Source organism: Somniosus microcephalus, unplaced genomic scaffold (assembly GCF_052327205.1).
Source record: "Somniosus microcephalus isolate GS21.2 unplaced genomic scaffold, FLI_Smic_1.0 unresolved_chr2, whole genome shotgun sequence".
NCBI classification, from domain to species: Eukaryota; Metazoa; Chordata; class Chondrichthyes; order Squaliformes; family Somniosidae; genus Somniosus; species Somniosus microcephalus.
The window spans coordinates 83,539,765-83,558,598 of NW_028225180.1; the positions used below are offsets into that span (position 1 = coordinate 83,539,765).

Below are 18,834 nucleotides of genomic sequence, written 5' to 3' on the forward strand. Positions count from 1 at the left end.
TCACTCAGAAACAACTTTATTTTAGAATTTGCCCTTTTGCTTCATTATACATTTGGTAACATTCATTGCAGTTATTTGCTATTTTGTATTGCATGTGGCTCGTATCCTGCTGTTATTAATACTATATTGTTGGGAGTTGATGAATTAAGGATGCATTCAGCCCACCTTCATTGGGTAAACATCAATGTGTCCAATCAGACAAGTGGGAAACTTCCTGAAGCCACAAGTATTCCTCCTGCACACAAGAGAACATGAAAATATTACTGTCATTGTCAAAGAGGCCAATCTCCAATCTCCAATAGAAAACATTTGATATTCCGCTTCCCTGATGATGCCATAGAATAAAGTTAAGCCATGCTTATTCTGTTCAAGTCATAATATCACCAGTGAAACAGTTCATAAAAGAGCAGTAAGATTACTTTCAAAAACCGGTCACTGGGGAACTTCCCCATTTGGCCCCAGATAATTCAATAAGCTCATGCCTCAGTGTCGGGTGGTCCTTGCTGGACAATCAGCAGTAATTATTCTGTGCGTGTAAGCGGTGTGATTTTTGCCAATTAAATGCCAGCAGTAGGCCTACACACACACACGGGTCAACCTTGTGCCTAAAATCTGTGGTTAGGTCTTTGCTGCTCGTTTTCAAGATGTGGGTGACGCTGGTGAAGCCACGTTTATTGTCCATCCCGAGTTGCCTCAAGAAAGGCGTTGTGCCTTAACTCGGCCATTTTAGAGGTCATTAAGAGTCAACCATAGGCAAGTCACGTGCAGGTAGGTTATACCAGGTAGGGATGGCAGGTTCCTTTCTCTGCAGAATATTAATTCACCAGTTGCGCTGTTATAACAATCTGACAGCTTTCACGGTCATTTTGTTCTGGTGCTAGCCCACAACATAACAGATTTATTGAATTCAGTTTCACAACTTGCCATGATGGGATTTGAACTCAACTTCTGGGTTACGAGTCTAGTACCATAAATATGGCGATGGGTTTCCATGTTTGTCAGACACCTGGTTGAGCAAAAAATATAAACTAGGGTACGAATTCTGGATATAGTCACAAACCTGATCTTCAGTTGGTTTTCTAGTGATCGTTTGCTTAGTGCTCATTATATTGCACTGCACCTCAAAATGGCCAGTTGTCTCAGATGGTAATCTTGTCGGGACAGGTGCTGAGACCTGACTATCTGTTTTCAGCAAGGAGACATCGTCTGTGCTAGCATTTTCCATCCGAGGGTGGTTGTATGCTCCATTCATTGTTTTTTTGAAAGGTCTACTGTACTGATCCACGCAGGGCTTCATTCTGCATGCTTCCAGCCGTCTTTTCCTAGTGCCTATTCTTTGTTCAATGCTGCCAAAACTGAAAGCAGTTTCTGACGTTACATGTGGAGATTCATCGCTGCAGTAAAGAATGTTCGAATCCACTGGTGTGAATGATGGGTCTACGAAACACAATATTAGATATAAAAAATAACTTGCATTCAAATAGCGCCTTATCAAGTCTCCCATAAACATTGCAAGTCACATCAAATACAGTCCCCATTTCGTACTTGTATATCCCACCTATTTAATCTCCTGAGACAAAGTTACTCCAAGGTAAGAGGGCAAACCTCCAGAATATTAATCCATTTCCACATCTCCACTGATCAACCCTGCTCTTCTGCTGCTGGGAATGATCTGGCTCTGTGACATTCCACACCATTTGTTAAGGGTCCACCGCTTAGTGTAAACAAGGCGGTCGCAGCCTGAAAATAGTGTTGTGGGCCACTTGCTACCCTGTTTACGCTAGCACCCCATTTACGTTAGTGTGGATGAGGATATGGAAAGCCAAGTTTTGGATGAGCTTAAGTTTATGGTGGGTAGAAGAGGAGAGGCCGGTCAGGAGAGTATTGGAAAAGGCGAGTTTGGAGGCAGCAAAAGCGTGGAGGGGAGGAGACGAGCGATATTACGGAGGTGGAAGTAGACAGTCTTGGTGATGGAGAGGGTGTAGGGTCAGAATCTCAGCTCAGCGTCAAATGGGACGGCGAGGTTGCGAACAGTCTGGTTCAGCCTGAGACAGTGGCCAGGGAGGGAGATGGAATTGGTGGATAGAGAACAGAGTTTGTGGTGGAGGTCAAAGACAATGACTTTGGTCTTCTCAGTGTTAATTTGGAGGATATTTCCGCTCAGCCAGGGCTGGATGCCGGACAACCAGCCTGACTACACAAAGGCAGTGGAGGGGTTGAGAGAGGTGATGGTGAGGTTGAGCTAGGTGTCGCCAGCGTATATGTGGAGCCTATCGTTGAGCTTTCAGGTGATTTCACCAAGAGGCAGCACGTAGACGAGAAATAGGAGGAGACCAAGGATAGATCCTTGGGTGACTCCAGAGGTAATGGTGTGAGGGTGGAAAGAGAAGCCATTGCAGGAGATTCTCTGGCTATGACTGGATAGGCAGGAGTGGAACCAGGTGAGGGCAGTCCCACCCAGCGGGATGAGAGGAGAGGTGTTGGAGGAGGATGATGTGGTCAACTATATCAAAGACTACAGACAGGTTGAGAAGGTTGCAGAGGAACAGTGCACCAAAGTCATAGGATATAATTTGTGACGTTGATTAGGGCCAATTCAGTGCTGCGGCAGGGGTGGAAGCCTAATTGGAGAGGTTCAAAATGGAGTTGTGGGAAAGATGGACACGGATTTGGGAGGCAAGAACCAGTTCAAGGACTAGAGAGAGAAAAAGGAGGTTGGAGATGGGACGGTAGTTTGCAAGGACAAAGGGGTCAAGGGTGGGTTTTTCTGAGGAGGGACGGTGCTGATGCGAAAAACTCCAGCCCGCACAAAACCCCCGTCACCGATCTCCGCCCATCCCAGGCTCCGAACGTCGGGCGGCTAGTATGGGAGCCAAGCTATTTCCAGCCCTCCTACAACCATTGAGCTGCAGCAGCTTGCCCTATTGGTGCCCGCAGGTCACTGGCTGAATGTGAATGAGACCCAGGCCTCACAATGGCTCAGGCCTCACAGCAGTAACAATGGGCGGGTGGTAGGTGTGCTCCGCCCTCCCGTTGTGTGCCTCCAGTTAAAATTGCCCCTAGTGAGTTTTCCTATCTCAGCAAGCTGGCACAAACATAGAAGCACTGAACAGATGTCAAATACATCCTCACAGACAGGAAAGGGAAAGCAAGCTGGAGTATTCCTTCTCCTGCCCACCCTTGTCCTTCAGGCTGCTCTTGAGTACTTTTTAGTGCCTGTGTACACAAGGACACTCACAGAAACTCTGCAGCTGGTCTCCATGTTGTGTGTTCTTATTACTATGTAATACAGACACTTTTAACTCATTTAGTTTATGACTTTTACTCAGTTGTATTCTTGCTTTTATGATGTTGCTGCCGCATGGTGCGGAGTGATACAAGATGCCCGACCTTGCACTGCGCACTGCCTTCACAGTGTGCCACATAGCAATATAAATACACTAACCAAAGTAGTTCCATATAACGATGTAACAAGTAGTTCCATTTAACGATGTAATAATATAACGATGTAACATCCCTCTTTTTCAAAAAAACTAAAACATGAAATTTAATTTAATTTAAAAAATATTATATCTAAACTATTATTATCAAATACAAAGAATCGTGAGTTTTCTTTTCTTATTCGTGATATCGCTCAGGTGGCTGGATGTTGTCCCTCCATCTTGTGGATTTGGTGGTGACTACTCCTCTCTGCGGTGTTTTGGTGTGTTCTGCTCTTGTTGTTGTTATTGCTGTCGCACTTGGAGTTGGAGTGTGCATGCTCGTGGTTGTTTGATTTGTGGCGCTTGTTTCTGGCATCGTACTGCTTGTGGTAGCTGGTGTTGTCAATGTTGCTGATGTTGTCTGCTGCTTAACCAGTTCAGGTGAAGGTCTGATGTGGAGTCTGTTCCGTCTGTATTGGTTACCAGGTTCGGTCTCTATGAAGTAGGATCTTGGAGTATCAGCTTTTCCAATGACCTTGGCTGGATTCCAGGTTTTCAACACCGGGTCTTGCACATGCACTGATTGCCCATTCAGCAATTCTGGTAGCATCTTTGCATGTTTGTCGTAATGTTTGCTTCCTACGATTTGTGCTTCTGCCAACTTCTGTCTGAAGTCCTCCTGGTCCTGGGGAGGATGTATTTTTGCTGGTAGGGTAGTCTTAAACTTCCTCCCATTCAGCAATTCCGCAGGTGATTTCATGTCTGCTTTCAGTGGTGTTGATCTGAGTGATAGGAGGGCAAGGTCTTGGTCTTCCCCCATCTCACTACTTTTGATGAGAGTTCTCTTGACAGTCTGGATCTGTCTTTCGATGAATCCGTGTCCCCTTGGGAAATGTGGGGAGGAGGTTACTATTTTGAACCCATACTTTTCTGCCAGAGCTCTGAATTCACTTAATGTGAACTGGGTTCCATTGTCACAGATTACCTTTTCCGGGATTCCTTGTTCAGCAAACAAGCTCTTTGCAATTCTGGTGGTAGTTGTGGCTCTCAGATCTTTCATCCTTCTCACAAAAGGAAACTTGGAATAGTAATCTGTCACTATGAGATACCATTCTTGATTGCACATGAAGAGATCTGCCCCAACAGTGTGCCATGGTCTTGACGGTATTTCACTGGGTATCATCTCCTCTTTCTGTTGTGCATTTCTGTATTTCTGGCATATACCACATGCAGAAACCATCTGTTCGATATTTTTGTACATGCCTATCCAGTATACAGCTGATCTGGCTCTCAGCTTGCATTTCTCCATTCCCATGTGGCCTTCATGTATTAGATGGAGAAGTTCTGTCTGCATCGTCTTTGGCATGATGATCCTCGATCCAGCAAGGAGAATACCATCTTCTATTGCGATGTCGTCTCTAATCGTCCAGTATTGATGAATTGTCGCTTGTGCCTGCTGGATTCTCTCCGGCCACCCCTGTATCACTTGTTGTGTGAGTAGTTGCAATTCCTCATCTTTGCTAGTCTCATCTCTGATTTGACTGAGCTTTGTAGGGGTAACACTCACTAGGTGGTGGATTTTTACTGTTAGACCCTCCACCTCGTGTTTCTCATATGGTGACAATCAAGACAACGCATCTGCTAGCACCATTTCCTTTCCTGGCTTATATTTAAGCGTGAAGTCGTAGCTTTGAAGCCTTAGAAGTAGTCTTTGCAGTCTTGTAGGTGCTTTGCACAGATTCTTATTGTAGATCTGTTCTAGTGGACGATGGTCACTCTCTATTATAAACTGCCTTCCATACAGGTATGTATGGAATTTCTCGCATCCATACACTACTGCTAATAGTTCTCTTTCTATGTTGGCGTATCTCGTCTCGGCTGACGTCAAGGCCTTTGATGCGAAAGCTATTGGCTTTCCTTCCTGCACAAGAGCTGCCCCTAGTCCTCTGGTAGAAGCGTCTACTTGTAGAGTGACTGGTTTTCTTCTGTCATAATATGACAGACTTGTTTCCTTGCACAACAGTTCTTTAAGTTGTTTGAAATTCCTTTCATGTGATTCAGACCACTGGTATTCGGCGTCTTCTTTCAATAGCTCTCTGAGATTTGTTGTATGTTCCGACATGTGTGGGATGAAAGAACTCATGTATTGGACCAAGCCGAGGTAACTCCTCAGCTCTTTCTTATCTTTGGGTGGTTTCATTTCAGCAATCGCCGCAATCTTCTCAGGACTTGGCTTGACTCCCTCTGGTGTGTAAATCATACCGAAGAATTGGCATTCCTTGACTTTAACTATGCACTTATCGGCATTTAACTTGATCCCAGCCTTCCTGGTACGCTCCATGGCCTCATGTAGGTGCATATCATGGTCTCTTTCATCTGCTCCATAGATCTGAATATCATCAGCTATTCCTATAGCTCCTGCACAGCCTCTGTATATCTCGTCTACTTTCTGTTGAAAGATATCTTGACTGACCTTTAACCCGAATGGTAGCCGCAGGAATTTGTAACGCCCAAATGGTGTGTTGAATGTTGTCAGTGTTGTTGATTCCTCATCCAACTTCACGTTCCAATATCCATTTCTGGCATCTAATTTTGAGAAAACCTTGGCTCCTGCCAGTAATGGTGTAATCTCCTCTAGCGTTGGGTTGGGATAGTGGTCCCTCTTTATCGCCTGGTTTAGATCTTTGGGGTCCAAACATATTCTGAGACGCCCGTTTGGCTTTTCTCGTACCACAATTGAGTTTACCCAGTCTGTGGGTTCAGTGACCTTTACGATCACTCCTTTTTCTTCCATCTCCTTTAGCTCTCTTTCAAGCTTTGTCTTCAGCTCGATGGGTACTTTTCATGGAGCATGGATAACGGGTTTTATCTCTGGATCGATGGTGATGTGGTATTGGAAATCTCCGAAACATCCCACTGTATCAACATTCCGGATACATGTCTATCAAGTCTTTTTTACTCTTGATTTGTGGGCGATTCTCCAGCGGGGTGTTGCTGTCTATTCTCAGTGACGTTTCCATCAGCTCGTGATTCACCAAGATCAATCTCAACTTCTCGCAGCTGTTTAATCCCAGGATCGCTGGCCCCTCAGTGTCGGTGACATAGAACATGCAGTTGATGTTCTTTCTTTTATGTGTCCCTTTGACAAAGGTTATTCCGAGTTGTTTAATCTCACTCCCCCCGTATGCTGTCAGCGTGACATTACTTGCCTTTAAACAACCATTTTTCGGGTAGCCATCTTCTCTCAAGTTTTCGGGAAAGATCTGCTGGTACAGTCTCAATGGGAGAATGTTGCTCTGAGCCCCTGTGTCCAGCTTCAACTTATAAGTTGATGGTTGTGGGCTGACCTTTGACCCTCTTTTCGATTTGGATGATGGTGTGCAATTCTCTCTTCGGAGTATTTTCCGCTCTGGACATCTCATGAAGCTGTACCTTTATGGTTTCAATGTTTAGTGTATTGTCATGGCCATAATCATCATCATCCTGTTCATCCATGGCATGGATATTGTGTGTCTTTCTCTGGTTCTGCTGTCCGCCTTTGTTTTTGATGTATGTTCCTTCTTTCTTCGTTCTACACCTCTTTTCCCAGTGGTTCAGTTTGCCACATGCATTGCAGCTTGTTCCATATGCTGGACATTTCCTCCTGTCTGTATAATCGTGCGGTCTTTCACAGTTTCTGCACATGTTTCTCCCGTTGTCATGTGCATGTCTTTGTGTGTTGTATTTTTCTCTCACTGTATCCACTCTGTTGTCCGTCTCAGAAGCCGTCCGCATGTCAGCCGTTTGAAAAGTCAGCGTTCTCATTTGCTGCTTCATGGCTTCATGAGCTCTCGCAGTATCTATAGCCTCTGTTATTTCGAGCTTTTCCTTCCCTATCAGGGCTTTTTGTACCTCTGCATGCGCTGACCCCCATATCAGCTGGTCCACAAGCCTTTCCTCCATTTCCTTAAATGCACACTTGCTGGCTTCATTTCTCAGCCTTGTCAGGAAATTGTCATCTGTTTCACCGAGTTCCTGTCTTAGACTCTGGAATTTATATCTGTGTATACGGTGATTGGATTTAGGCTCTAGATGGTTGCTGAATTTCTCAAAGATTGTTGCAGGGTTTTCCTTTTCCTCTTCAGTCAAACTCCAGCTATTATACAAATCTAGACCTTTTTCTCCTGTCCACAATAGAATGTAACTAACCTTTTCCTCATTGGCAGTACCCTTCAGGAAGCTTTTGAATGTAAGGTTACATTTCTGTTTGAACTTGCGGAATGCCTCTACTATATCGTCGGCTTCCCAGTTCATGAGGGGTTGCATTTGCGCAGTCAGTGCCGCGGCAGCCGCCATCTTAGTTGCCCATACGATTCACGCTCAATCACCGCAGACACCGGCACTCACGATCAGCTCATATATTCACTTTTCGTCTTATTCGTAGTTCATATGGTACAAGTTGTACTCACTTATACCGCTGCCACCATGTTGTGTCTCCTTGTGTTCTTATTACTATGTATTAGATACTTTTAACTAATTTTAGTTTACGACTTTTACTCAGTTGTATTCTTGTTTTTATGATGTTGCTGCCGCATGGTGCGGAGTGATACAAGATGTCCAACCTTGCACTGCACACTGCCTTTCAGAGTGCGCCACATAGCAATATAAATACACTAACCAAAGTAGTTCCATATAACGATGTAACAAGTAGTTCCATTTAACGATGTAATAATATAACGATGTAACACTCAAGACTGTATTCGTGGCTGGGGAAGATGTTGGCACAGAAAGAGTTGTGAGGTGGGGAACGGGACACAGAAAGAAAAACTGTAAACTTTCCTGAAGTTATATTATATATCTGGATAATGCATTGATAGGCTGCAGATTTAAGCTCAGAGTCTACAGGTTAACAGTGTTATCTGGACTCACTCAGAGACACAGAGGTCGGCCAATCTGAGAAACATAAGGCAGATGGGAGATAGGAGTATGTTGGAGACACAAAGATATGCGGGGAGGGGGGTGGGCACAGAGTGGATCAGATAGTTTGTTCTAGATTAGTTTTGTACCTGACTCAGAACCTTCAAGCTCTTTATGGATCCTCTGGAAGTGGTCTATGTCATACAGATTCTCCTGGCTGGTCTCTGAGGTAGCTGAATCACTGTTAGATTGCACATGGCCACCATTTCCTGAATGAACCTTCAGTCAAAAGACAACCAATGTTAATCCTGTGCAGCTGGACTCACTCGACATCAATCACAGTATCAACCCTAATGGCCCATGCAAGATTGAGAATTTACCTTGTGGGGAATAATGGGTGCCCCAAGCACTTTTTTCTGAAGGATATAAAGTGTGAACAGTGAATAAAATGTACAGATAATGTTACAGAAGCTATTGGCTTTCTCAGGATCATGCATTACCTCTTCAGTTTATTCACATAATACATACAATCTCACAGAATCTCACTTTGGAGTAGTATAACCAGATCATTAAGGATCGTGAAATACAGAAAATTCACCACGTTGTATTAAAGTCAACCACATCCAGGAAGCAAACCAGCAACGCAAGTCTTCTGAATCACTCAGTCATAATCAAATCTCTAGTTATTTACGAACATACACGTTTGGTGTCACAGACTCTGCTCAGGAGAAATCTGTTCTGGATAACATTTTGTAGAGAATTCTGAAGTGATGTCTTCATTTCTTGGGTATTTGAGACCTAGAAATTCAATAGTAAGTATCTTGTAAATTAAATTACATCTGTAATCATTTAGGCTTTCAATTTTCTAAGCAAGCTTGCTAGTGAAAAGAAATGGTGGAAACAAGTGGTGCAGTGGAGTACAGTAGCATGTTGGAACTCCAATGCCTTACTGCACAGAGCGAGTTCCTAATGTCAGCCGTGCCATTGTGGGAAAACTGCTAGCAGAGGCGTCACTGGAAGGTCAGAAGGGGAATCACTCCAGGCCAATCTTGCACAGTTTTGTAGTACAGGTATTTGATTATACATTGGCAAAGGCCTGCAATGGTGTCATCTGCTGCCCTGGTGGTCAGGCTGCAAGAGAGACAATTGAGGAGAGGAGAAATAAAGAGCGCCACAGTATATTGAAAGCATCAATTTTCGACGCCAAGGTAGTGAAGGGATGTGGGTTCATTATCCCACGGCACTCAGTTCCTGATCGCCAGAACTTGGTGCTTACTGGAGGGAGAGAAGAAAGGAGAATTGCGCTGGGCCTTTCTGGTACACCTTCTGCCGAGTGGCTCAGAGCAACATTGGCGAAGGCCTGGTGCAGGTCGCTACCATGTCCCAGAAAGACCAATGGAAGAAAAACAGGGACGAAACAGGGAAAGTTCACCCCTTCAAATTAAAGTTTACAAAAACTTGGAGACACTAAGCATATTAGGGGCAATTTTAACAGTCCGCGCTGGCAGCAGGGGGCCTCACCTGGAAATTTGGGCGCACAATACCCATGATGTTCTGACCATAATGATTGGAAAATCGTGGGCAATGCATACCTGAATTTCAGATATGTGCTGGTGGTGGCCTCAGCTCCCCCTGGCAATGCGGACTTGTGAAATTACCATTAATGTACAGCCTATGTGTGTCACTCAATGGGGGATGAAGAAAATCTTAACTGGGACATCCTTATCAACAACCATCTTCATCATGAAGGTAACACCAAAAGGTAGAATGTACGACTCTAACCTATCGTCCAGCCTTGCATATCATTCAATCTCACTTGACCCCAAAGGCTGAGTATTCCTAGTTCTTATCTGGGTTGCTAGATTGAGCACTGCACAGGAGAAGTGGATTGGAGGTATAATTCTGGTATAGACCAGCCCCACTCCACAAAAGCACAAATCTCTGTTGACTGATGGAGCTGTGCTGTTGTCCGGTTCCTGGACAGTGCCCCACTCCTGTGTTACGGTGAAAGCACAAAAACAACGGATAGCGATGAAAACAATGAGTTTTAAACAGTAAGAAATAAGTGAGCATGACACACTCCGTGAAAAGTCTGACATCAGTTTTCCTCATCTCTCTTGAAGCCGTTGACAGACGCTGGAGTACAATTCCATGCATTTCAGTACCTCGGCCAAGTGGCTCTTCTTCATTAATGAGCCGACAAAGAGATTGTCAACAAGCTAATCCGTCATGGAAGGCATCACCTGATCTCCGCATGTGCACTCTTTCCAACAGAATGCAATCAGGAGTGGGAACCCTGGGCATTTTTTGCTCTCTCTAGCCTAAGGATGCTGGGGATAGTTGCAGCGCCCCACTGGTGCCTTGACCGAGATCAGCTAACACAGCACAGACCACAGAATATTAGATTACAGCACAGAAACAGCTCATGTAGCCCATCAAGACGGTGCCAAGAATTGAATCTGGTATCCTTCACTGTCTGTGTGGCTGGTGCCGTACTGAGCAGTGCCTTTTCCCACCAAACCATTGAGGTACTACGTTCTGTAGAAGATGGTATGACACTTTGATGTCCTCATATTTGGTACAGTGCAGTTTGTGTCTGTCTCAGTACCACCTTCTGTTCATGTCTGCTTAGATTATGTATGTTGTTTGCCAACCACAGCGGAGGATTCCCGTCCATACCTTCAAGAGTTGTAGAGACTTGGTTCTAAAATCACGATTTGTACTGCTGGACAATATACTCTGAATGGCATCACAGATGACAGGGGTTGCAGTCTGCATTCTTCTCTGATTCTACGGCGGAAAAAAGCTAAGTAACTGCTGGTTCACAGGATGTCCTTCTGTTCTCAATCACGTCAGTAAAATCAAATATAGTTTTTAAACGTGCTAGGAGGTGTTGTCCCATAATTGTTCTTTAATTTTTTTCTTGGGATGGGGGTGACACTGGCAAGGCTGTGTTTAATGTCCATCCTTAGTTTACCTGTTAGCATTAATAATCATCCACATGGCGTGCGACTGGAGTCACATGTAGGCCAGATCAGATAGAGGGACGTAGGTTCCCTTAAGGACATTAGTGAATCTGTTGTTTTTTTTACAACAACCCAGAAGCTTTCATGGTTATTTTTCTGGTGCTAGGCCACAAATGACCAGGTTTATTGAATTTATGCCCATAAGGGATATTGTAGAGCAATCAGGAGCGGGGAACTCTGGGCGACGTTCCCCTCCCTAACCCAGAAGGATTGCTTACCCGTCCGAGATCAACTAACTCAGCACAGGCTGGGAACTAAATCTCAGATCTTGCTGGTCTTTATGTTTCGGCTATTCAATCATTGATGTTTCTATTGCAATGTGATACTGACAGAACATTGCTAGGAGCCGCGAGATGAGATCTAAATCCCATTGTGCAAGTTGCTTGTAAAGTTTCAGGTCAACCCACTATTGGGATATAAATCGTATTTCACAACTCCTCATCACTTGTCCTATATGTTAGTCACTGATACCTTCTTGAACTGTAAGTATTCATCCAGGACTTTGTGAAGCACGGGTTGAATTGATTTCCTCACAGCATCTTTGTTATAATGAAGAATCTGGTCCAGATGTTCAACAACAGTTTGCTGTCCTCCTATCAAAAAGAGAAATACATTAAAGAGTCTCACCATGAGCACCTCTTTTAAAGAGGCCTAGGTTTCAAGATCATTATGCCAAGGGCAATCCAAATGGAATGTCATTGGCATTACGATTGTAAAACCTAGGCCTGAGTTTCACTATAATTTTCAAATATAAAGCAAGCAATAATCAACATAACTGCAATCACAGGAAGGAAACTCAAAGTACAAGGCCAGCTTGACTGCCAACCTCAATAAAGCCATAAGGCATATCAACATGGGATGATTGAGCCCCAATCACTGTGGTTCACTTAGAAATGAAACCCCAAACTGCCCTCCCCTCCAAAAGTAGGACCCTGCACTTCTGCACAAACACCCAATCAGAGATTTGAGTCATGGTAATGTCTGCTTGCACCCACAGAACCAATGGGATAATCAGCTCTCAATTGCAATCTAGACAGGAAACAAGTAGGGATCCACTTGCGTATCTTGACAAACAAACGTGACAATAATATAAATATATCCCATACCTGAACCCAAAAGAAATTCAAAGACTAGGCTTTGTGAAATTACCTATTACATCCAACAGCTCCAAGTGGAAGTCATCCCAGTATTTAATAAAGAGAAAGAGAAGCACCATCTGCTGTTGGGCTTCACCACATTCAGACCAGTCATCTTCTAGTATTGACTTAACAGTGTAACTGATATCTGGGCAGGCTAATCCTGTAACACAACACAGATGTATACAGTGTAATTGGCTTTTAAAATTTGTTTTCCAGTTTCTTTCCCCCTCTCCTGCAGGCATTGGCTTTTCTGTAGGTAGAGTTCCAGTAGTGCTACCAGCCCTCCAGTACTTCACTGAAGTGGCCATTGTTCGTGCGTGGTCTAGTGACCATCAGCAGGATTTTGACCGTACAGCACATCACACTTGAAGTGGATCCTATCCTCACCAAACGCACACACTCCAGCATAGGTCGTCGGATAGTGAATAGGAGTGGGAACCCTGGCTGAGTGTTCCCCTCCATTGACCAGGGGCATTGAGAGCAATTGTGGTGCACCAACAGCTTTCTGAGCTGAGGTCAGCTAACTCAGCACAATCGGGAATTGAATCCGGAACCTTCTATCCTGTGGTTTAGCGCCACACACATTTATCCAGTGAGCCATCAGGGAAACTCTTTCAGGGCCGGCGTTACCAGTGTACAAATATATACAGTTCATATGGGCAGGGTAAACTTAGACAAATGCATACAATGTGATGGTCCAAGCAGTTTAACATTGCCACACAATACATATAGCATGATTGACATCCGTAATAAAATAAGTACAACATGAATTGCAACCAGATTTGAATAAACCCAGGTAATAAACAAATCTTTGAATCGGTAACACTTTAATGCCCCCAGCACATTGAAATCAGTGGGCGACACTGTAATGCTAACAGTTACACCTGTTATTCTTGCTTGCTCTAGAGGGCTCGGGCTGTTTTGTCAGCCTCTCCTGCCTGCTCAACTACTCTCGAACCTCTCCTAAATCCCATTGCCACCCCCTACCTTGTTCTTCATCCATTCGCTAGCCTCTTTTCACCCCGGCTAACCGTGAGCAACAATACGAGAGATTCCCTATATAAAACATGGGATAGCTATTGCAGAAAAACATCAAATACTGGGCTTCAAGCTTCATACTGCCTTCAGCTTTCAAGCATGTGTTACACTTTTTATTTTGCATTGTGGGCAAATTTGGGCTTTACCATTTTTAGCAAAACCATTTTTTTTAGGGGTTTAAAAATTCTTGCTCTAAATATTGAATCAAAAATTAGCACTAACGTTAAAAATCACATGGAGTTACAATCTTTGTGGCTGTTTTTGTCTAAAACGTTAAAACAATCATGATTTTTGGGTTGAAAATCATACTGCTATTCCCATGCCTATTATTTTAATCGTGTTATGAACCCAAATGTTGTTTTCCTACCTTCACACTTCTCTTGGAGAACAGTGTGAAGTAATGGAAGGATTAAAGGCTGATTAACCGTCTGACATGACCATTACATTACATTACATAGGATATACAGCATAGAAACAGGCTGTCTTGAATCTTATCATGACTCATGAAGTAACACTGGGCGGCCAGCTGGTGGCGCCGTCCAAGGAGTAGAAATACTCGGGCGTGGGCCCAGCTTGCTCAGGATGTTTCTGTAACCAGGAACTAGTGATGTAACTAGAAATCTCATGGTTTTGAAACAGTTGATTAAAGCCTTGTTTTATACTCAAACCAAGCGCTCCGTAGTCTTTTTACATCACAGGCCATTCGGCCCAACCAGTCTATGCCGGCGTATATGCTCCACTCGAGCCTCCTCCCATCTTTCCTCATCTAACCATGACCTCCAAAATGTTGAAATAGCAGACGAAGAAGGTGTTTCACATGAAGGTGTTAAGTGCTTATACACTAATATTGCAGAGCATCCTCCCCTCCACTGTTGGCTAACACTCATTGCGTAGGTTGTGCGTCAGCCTCATGCAATCTATCCACTGAGCATTCAAGGTGAAAAATCTCTCAAAAGGAGCACAAGATTATTTTCAAGAAAAGGTTATTTTCTTTGGCGTCTGTAGACAGCATTTTTTATTTCTTGTGGTGTTTATTTAATTAAAAAAAACAGTTCAAGAAGTTTTGTCTGTGTTGTATTACCAGTGACTTTTGTTTTAGCAATTGGAATTTTTAATTATAGAGCAGAGCAACAAGCCTATTATGAGGCTGTGTATGTAGCTGCAGGGTAGAGGTTTTAATGCTAATAACAGTAATTATAATTAAGCCTGGGGTATTTTACACTGAAAATTTCTCCAGTCTCTACAAAATGAGGCTGGTATTTCACGGACTTTATACATAAGGCAAAAATAGTCACACATACAAATAGCTAAGACAAATTGACTGGACTGTTTTACGACTGTGTAGATATTAATGATGAATGACCACTGTTACTGTTAAATACTCACAGCACCTCCTAGTGCGTCTTTTCTTGTCTCTTGCTAAATATTTGCAAAAATTCAGTGGAGACTGAGAAAAACGACACCTTACTCACAATTAGATCCCAGAGAAACTGTAAGCTCTCTTAGTGCAATGCACGTTACGCGATGTATGCCTTACATTTAAGACGCCACAGTTTTTTTTTTAAAACTCCCTCATTGTCTTAGCTGCTTGAGTAGCTGAGCTATACAAATCAGGCAGATCCCAAGTTTGAGCCCTGGGTCTGTGTCGTCAGCTGATTTAAGCCATGGCAACAATTGGGGTGCTACAATTGGCCTCAGTACCCTTGGAGAGGGAAGGAGAATGATCACCCCAATTTATGTGTAGACTAGCTGCGCATAGGATCATTCTCGGACATGATAGCCCTACAGTTGAATAATCCAACATTCACTGTAAGTTTATATATGATGAGTGGCCATTCGGACAAGATTGGGGTGCCCATGGAGCCATATCCCAGCAAGGGGAAAACACCATCAGGGGAATAGAAGGGTAGAGGAGAAATTGGTGGAAAGAAGGGCACAGAAAATAATGAAAGTTGGAAAAATATAATGACTAGGCAACTGCTCTGTTGGTGAGTACTTATAACTAACAGTATGAACCTGTAGACTTACCTTCTCTTTATTATGAGGGATCTCGGAGTAGCTTTATTACTGTAATATTAGTGTTTGTGTCCAGGTCCCAGTGCCTTGGCTGACCCAAGGAGAAGGGAAAGATTTTGTACCTATGTTATCCACTTTGCATGTTTTGTGACCGCAATTCAAAGAAGGAAATTTCACAGAATCCACACACAGCTCGTATAAACAATACTTTAACCATCATAATATATCACCTTTGGATAAACAAATAAGCAAACAATATAAACTTTCCTTCTACCATCTTTCGGTCTGTATTTTGAGTCAGATATTGTTCATATTGCTTCCAGTCTGCTAGATGGGACGGATCCATGAAGAAAGACAAGGGATTTTTACTATCCTTGAACAACATGGGCAAGTCAGCCGGTCCATATATAAATATATGTGTCGAGTCAAGGAGTGCTGCTCTGTTATTAGCAAGTATCAAAACTGTACATACACCTCCCTCTCTCATTGACCTGTAGAAAAGATTTGTTAGATCCACAGCATGCCATTATCTATCATTTTCCCTACACTAGTAATAGCACAAATTGTGATAGTAATCATTTCAAAAAGATATAGAGGTTACAGTCCTTTACCACCTCTACTCCGTGATTCAATGGCTAGATCACAAACATGGTACTCACCTGCCCCTTAGCTGCCACTAATATACATAGTTGTGTAAAATGTCCAAACCCCATTATGGTCGCACCAAATGATAGCTCCCGTGGTATTCGCAGCATTCTGTCCGAATGTTCATATTACTCATTTACATGCCTTTGTCATTCAGTGGGAGCGGCTGAAAATAATATTTTCGGGGAAACTCACAAGGAAGGCACAGTTCAAGTGCTGGAATACCAAAACTGTTCAAGCAAAGCCAGCTTCTGCTTCGTGTTCAAGAGGAAATGAATATTGATTGCCCAGTGCTAGTGCAGTAGCTCATGCTTGATCATATCTACCCCCATATGGTGGGCATTGCACACCAGTGGAAGCATGGCACAAGAAGCACGCACTTCAGCAGAGAAACTCATCTCCCATTTACAGCCGTGTATGTTGTATACCCTTTCAGTTAAGGATACAGATACATTGGAAACTCTGGTGGGTTTGTTGGGATAGTTCTTAAGGCAAGGGCAGATAGCTGCTATTGGTAATATCTCAAGCACTCCACACACGCCATCTTCTGCTAGTTTGTTAGGAATGGAAAGAGGGGAAGACTTCCCAGCAATAGGGTGGAGTCTGCAGCAACGTGAATCAGCTGCACACTCAAAGTCTCTGCTCAGAAAAAAGATAAAGTAAATGTATAATTTGCACAAAGAATTAACAGTTATTAATATATATCTATATAAATCGGTCGATCTGTCTGTCCTTCTGTCTGTCTGTCCGTCCTTCTGTCTGTCTGTCTGTCCTCACGTGTGCGTCTGTCGGGCTATGCGCTCGAAAGTTACAGAGCGTACCTACGCGTGCGTTACGTCGAAAGAAAGCTTACCTTTCCAAAACGGTCTTAAGCGTACTTACGTTTCGGCCGGGCTAAAATCGCGCCCGCGGTATCCGAAAAACCTTCAACATTCCGCTCATTAGCATCTCATTATCCGCTCATTAGCGACAGAGTGACCTCGAGGTCGACCAATCGTACGCCGGGTTGCTGCCGCGTGCGGCCGGGCCCTCCTACGGTCGAGTGACGGGACGATTGACCAATCCTACGCTTTGGTGACCTGACGGTCGACCAATCGGTGCATGTGTGGGCGGGCCTTATCGTTCTGAACCGAGGTGAGTCGCCGCCATCTTGATTCCAAACTTTTCCTTTCTTTTTCCCGCTTTCTGCGTCTTTAAAAAAAACATTGCTTTTAAAGCACATATTGTTATTTAAAAAAAAGATTTAGAAAGTTATTAACTTATCTAATCTCATTCATTTTCCTACCTTTCCCCGTTTTTCCAGGTAGGCCTCGAAGCCTCGGCATCTCCTCCGCACCCACGCCCGAGCTAGGCACCTCCTGGCCCCACTCGAAGGCTGCAGGGGCGGGCCTCAGCCCAGCGCCGTTACCTTACTAAAGGGTGCGCGCACAGCAGGAGCAGCTGAGACGCAGCGTCTCTCTCTCTATTCCCCGCTCGGCTCAGGCGGGGGGCAGGGCTATCGGGAGTGCTGATCTCGGGCGGGGCTTAGGGTTACCCCGGCAACCGGGCCCGCCGGCCGTCTCTCAGCCGCAATCGGCGATCTTCAAGCCAGCTCGGGAGGGCGGGGCCATGTCAGTGCGTGGGGCGGCACGGAGCTCCGTGGAGCCATCGCCGGCGCTGGGCTCGGGTGCTTTGTGGCCTGCGGTCCGAACAGCGGCTGCGGACCTCCAGCTGACCGGGGCGCTGGACTCGGCTGGGCCATGTCTTTGCGAGGAGGGGGGAGAGAGAGAGAGAGAGGGAGGAGAGGAGGGGAGAGAGAGAGAGAGGGTGGGGGGAGGAGAGAGAGAGAGAGGGTAGGGGGAGGGGAGAGAGAGAGAGGGTGGGGGAGGGGGGAGAGAGAGAGAGGGTAGGGGGAGGGGAGAGAGAGAGAGGGTGGGGGAGGGGAGAGAGAGAAAGGGTGGGGGGAGGGGAGAGAGAGAGAGGGTGGGGGGAGGGGAGAGAGAGAGAGGGTGGGGGAGGGGAGAGAGAGAGAGGGTGGGGGGAGGGGAGAGAGAGGGTGGGGGGAGGGGAGAGAGAGAGAGGGTGGGGGGAGGGGAGAGAGAGAGAGGGTGGGGGGAGGGGAGAGAGAGAGAGGGTGGGGGGAGGGGAGAGAGAGAGAGGGTGGGGGGAGGGGAGAGAGAGAGAGGGTGGGGGGAGGGGAGAGAGAGAGAGGGTGGGGGGAGGGGAGAGAGAGAGAGAGGGTGGGGGGAGGGGAGAGAGAGAGAGGGTGGGGGGAGGGGAGAGAGAGAGAGGGTGGGGGGAGGGGAGAGAGAGAGAGGGTGGGGGGAGGGGGGAGAGAGAGAGAGGGTGGGGGAGGGGAGAGAGAGAGAGGGTGGGGGGAGGGGGAGAGAGAGAGAGAGTGGGGGAGGGGAGAGAGAGAAAGAGGGTGGGGGGAGGGGAGAGAGAGGGTGGGGGGAGGGGAGAGAGGGTGGGGGGAGGGGAGAGAGAGAGGGTGGGGGGAGGGGAGAGAGAGAGGGTGGGGGGGAGGGGAGGGGGAGAGAGAGGGAGGGTGGGGGGAGGGGAGAGAGAGGGGGTGGGGGAGGAAAGAGAGAGAGGGTAGGGGGAGGGGAGAGAGGGTGGGGGGAGGGGAGAGAGAGAGGGTGGGGGGAGGGGAGAGAGAGAGGGTGGGGGGGA

At 45.4% G+C, this 18,834-nt stretch overlaps 1 protein-coding gene across 4 annotated transcripts; it reads right to left on the reverse strand.

Moving 5' to 3' along the window:
- top6bl (TOP6B like initiator of meiotic double strand breaks) lies at positions 1-17,792 on the reverse strand. Of its 4 annotated transcripts, none has more exons than XM_085976255.1 (8): positions 17,468-17,792; positions 11,816-11,937; positions 10,998-11,108; positions 9,018-9,116; positions 8,699-8,734; positions 8,468-8,597; positions 1,061-1,437; positions 1-235 (listed from the first exon to the last, which is right to left on the reverse strand). In XM_085976255.1, the coding sequence occupies exons 1-8, from the start codon at positions 17,505-17,507 to the stop codon at positions 182-184; spliced, it is 969 nt and encodes a 322-aa protein (XP_085832381.1). In that variant the 5' UTR covers positions 17,508-17,792; the 3' UTR covers positions 1-181. The 4 variants fall into 4 exon arrangements, with proteins under 4 accessions (XP_085832381.1, XP_085832378.1, XP_085832379.1 ...); XM_085976252.1 differs by lacking the exon at positions 17,468-17,792 and adding an exon at positions 12,494-13,653; XM_085976253.1 differs by lacking the exons at positions 10,998-11,108; positions 17,468-17,792 and adding an exon at positions 12,494-13,650.
- Between the last annotated feature and the right edge of the window lie 1,042 nt (positions 17,793-18,834).

Excerpts from the sequence above, each read along its gene's own strand:
- top6bl (XM_085976252.1), bottom strand. The coding sequence starts at position 12,791 with ATGGCCACTTCAGTGAAGTACTGGAGGGCTGGTAGCACTACTGGAACT. Across the intron at positions 9,117-10,997 it reads AGTCTCTACAACTCTTGAAG|GTCTCAAATACCCAAGAAAT; the intron begins GTATGGACGGGA and ends TTGAATTTCTAG. Across the intron at positions 1,438-8,467 it reads GCTTGAAGGTTCTGAGTCAG|ACCCATCATTCACACCAGTG; the intron begins GTACAAAACTAA and ends TGTGTTTCGTAG.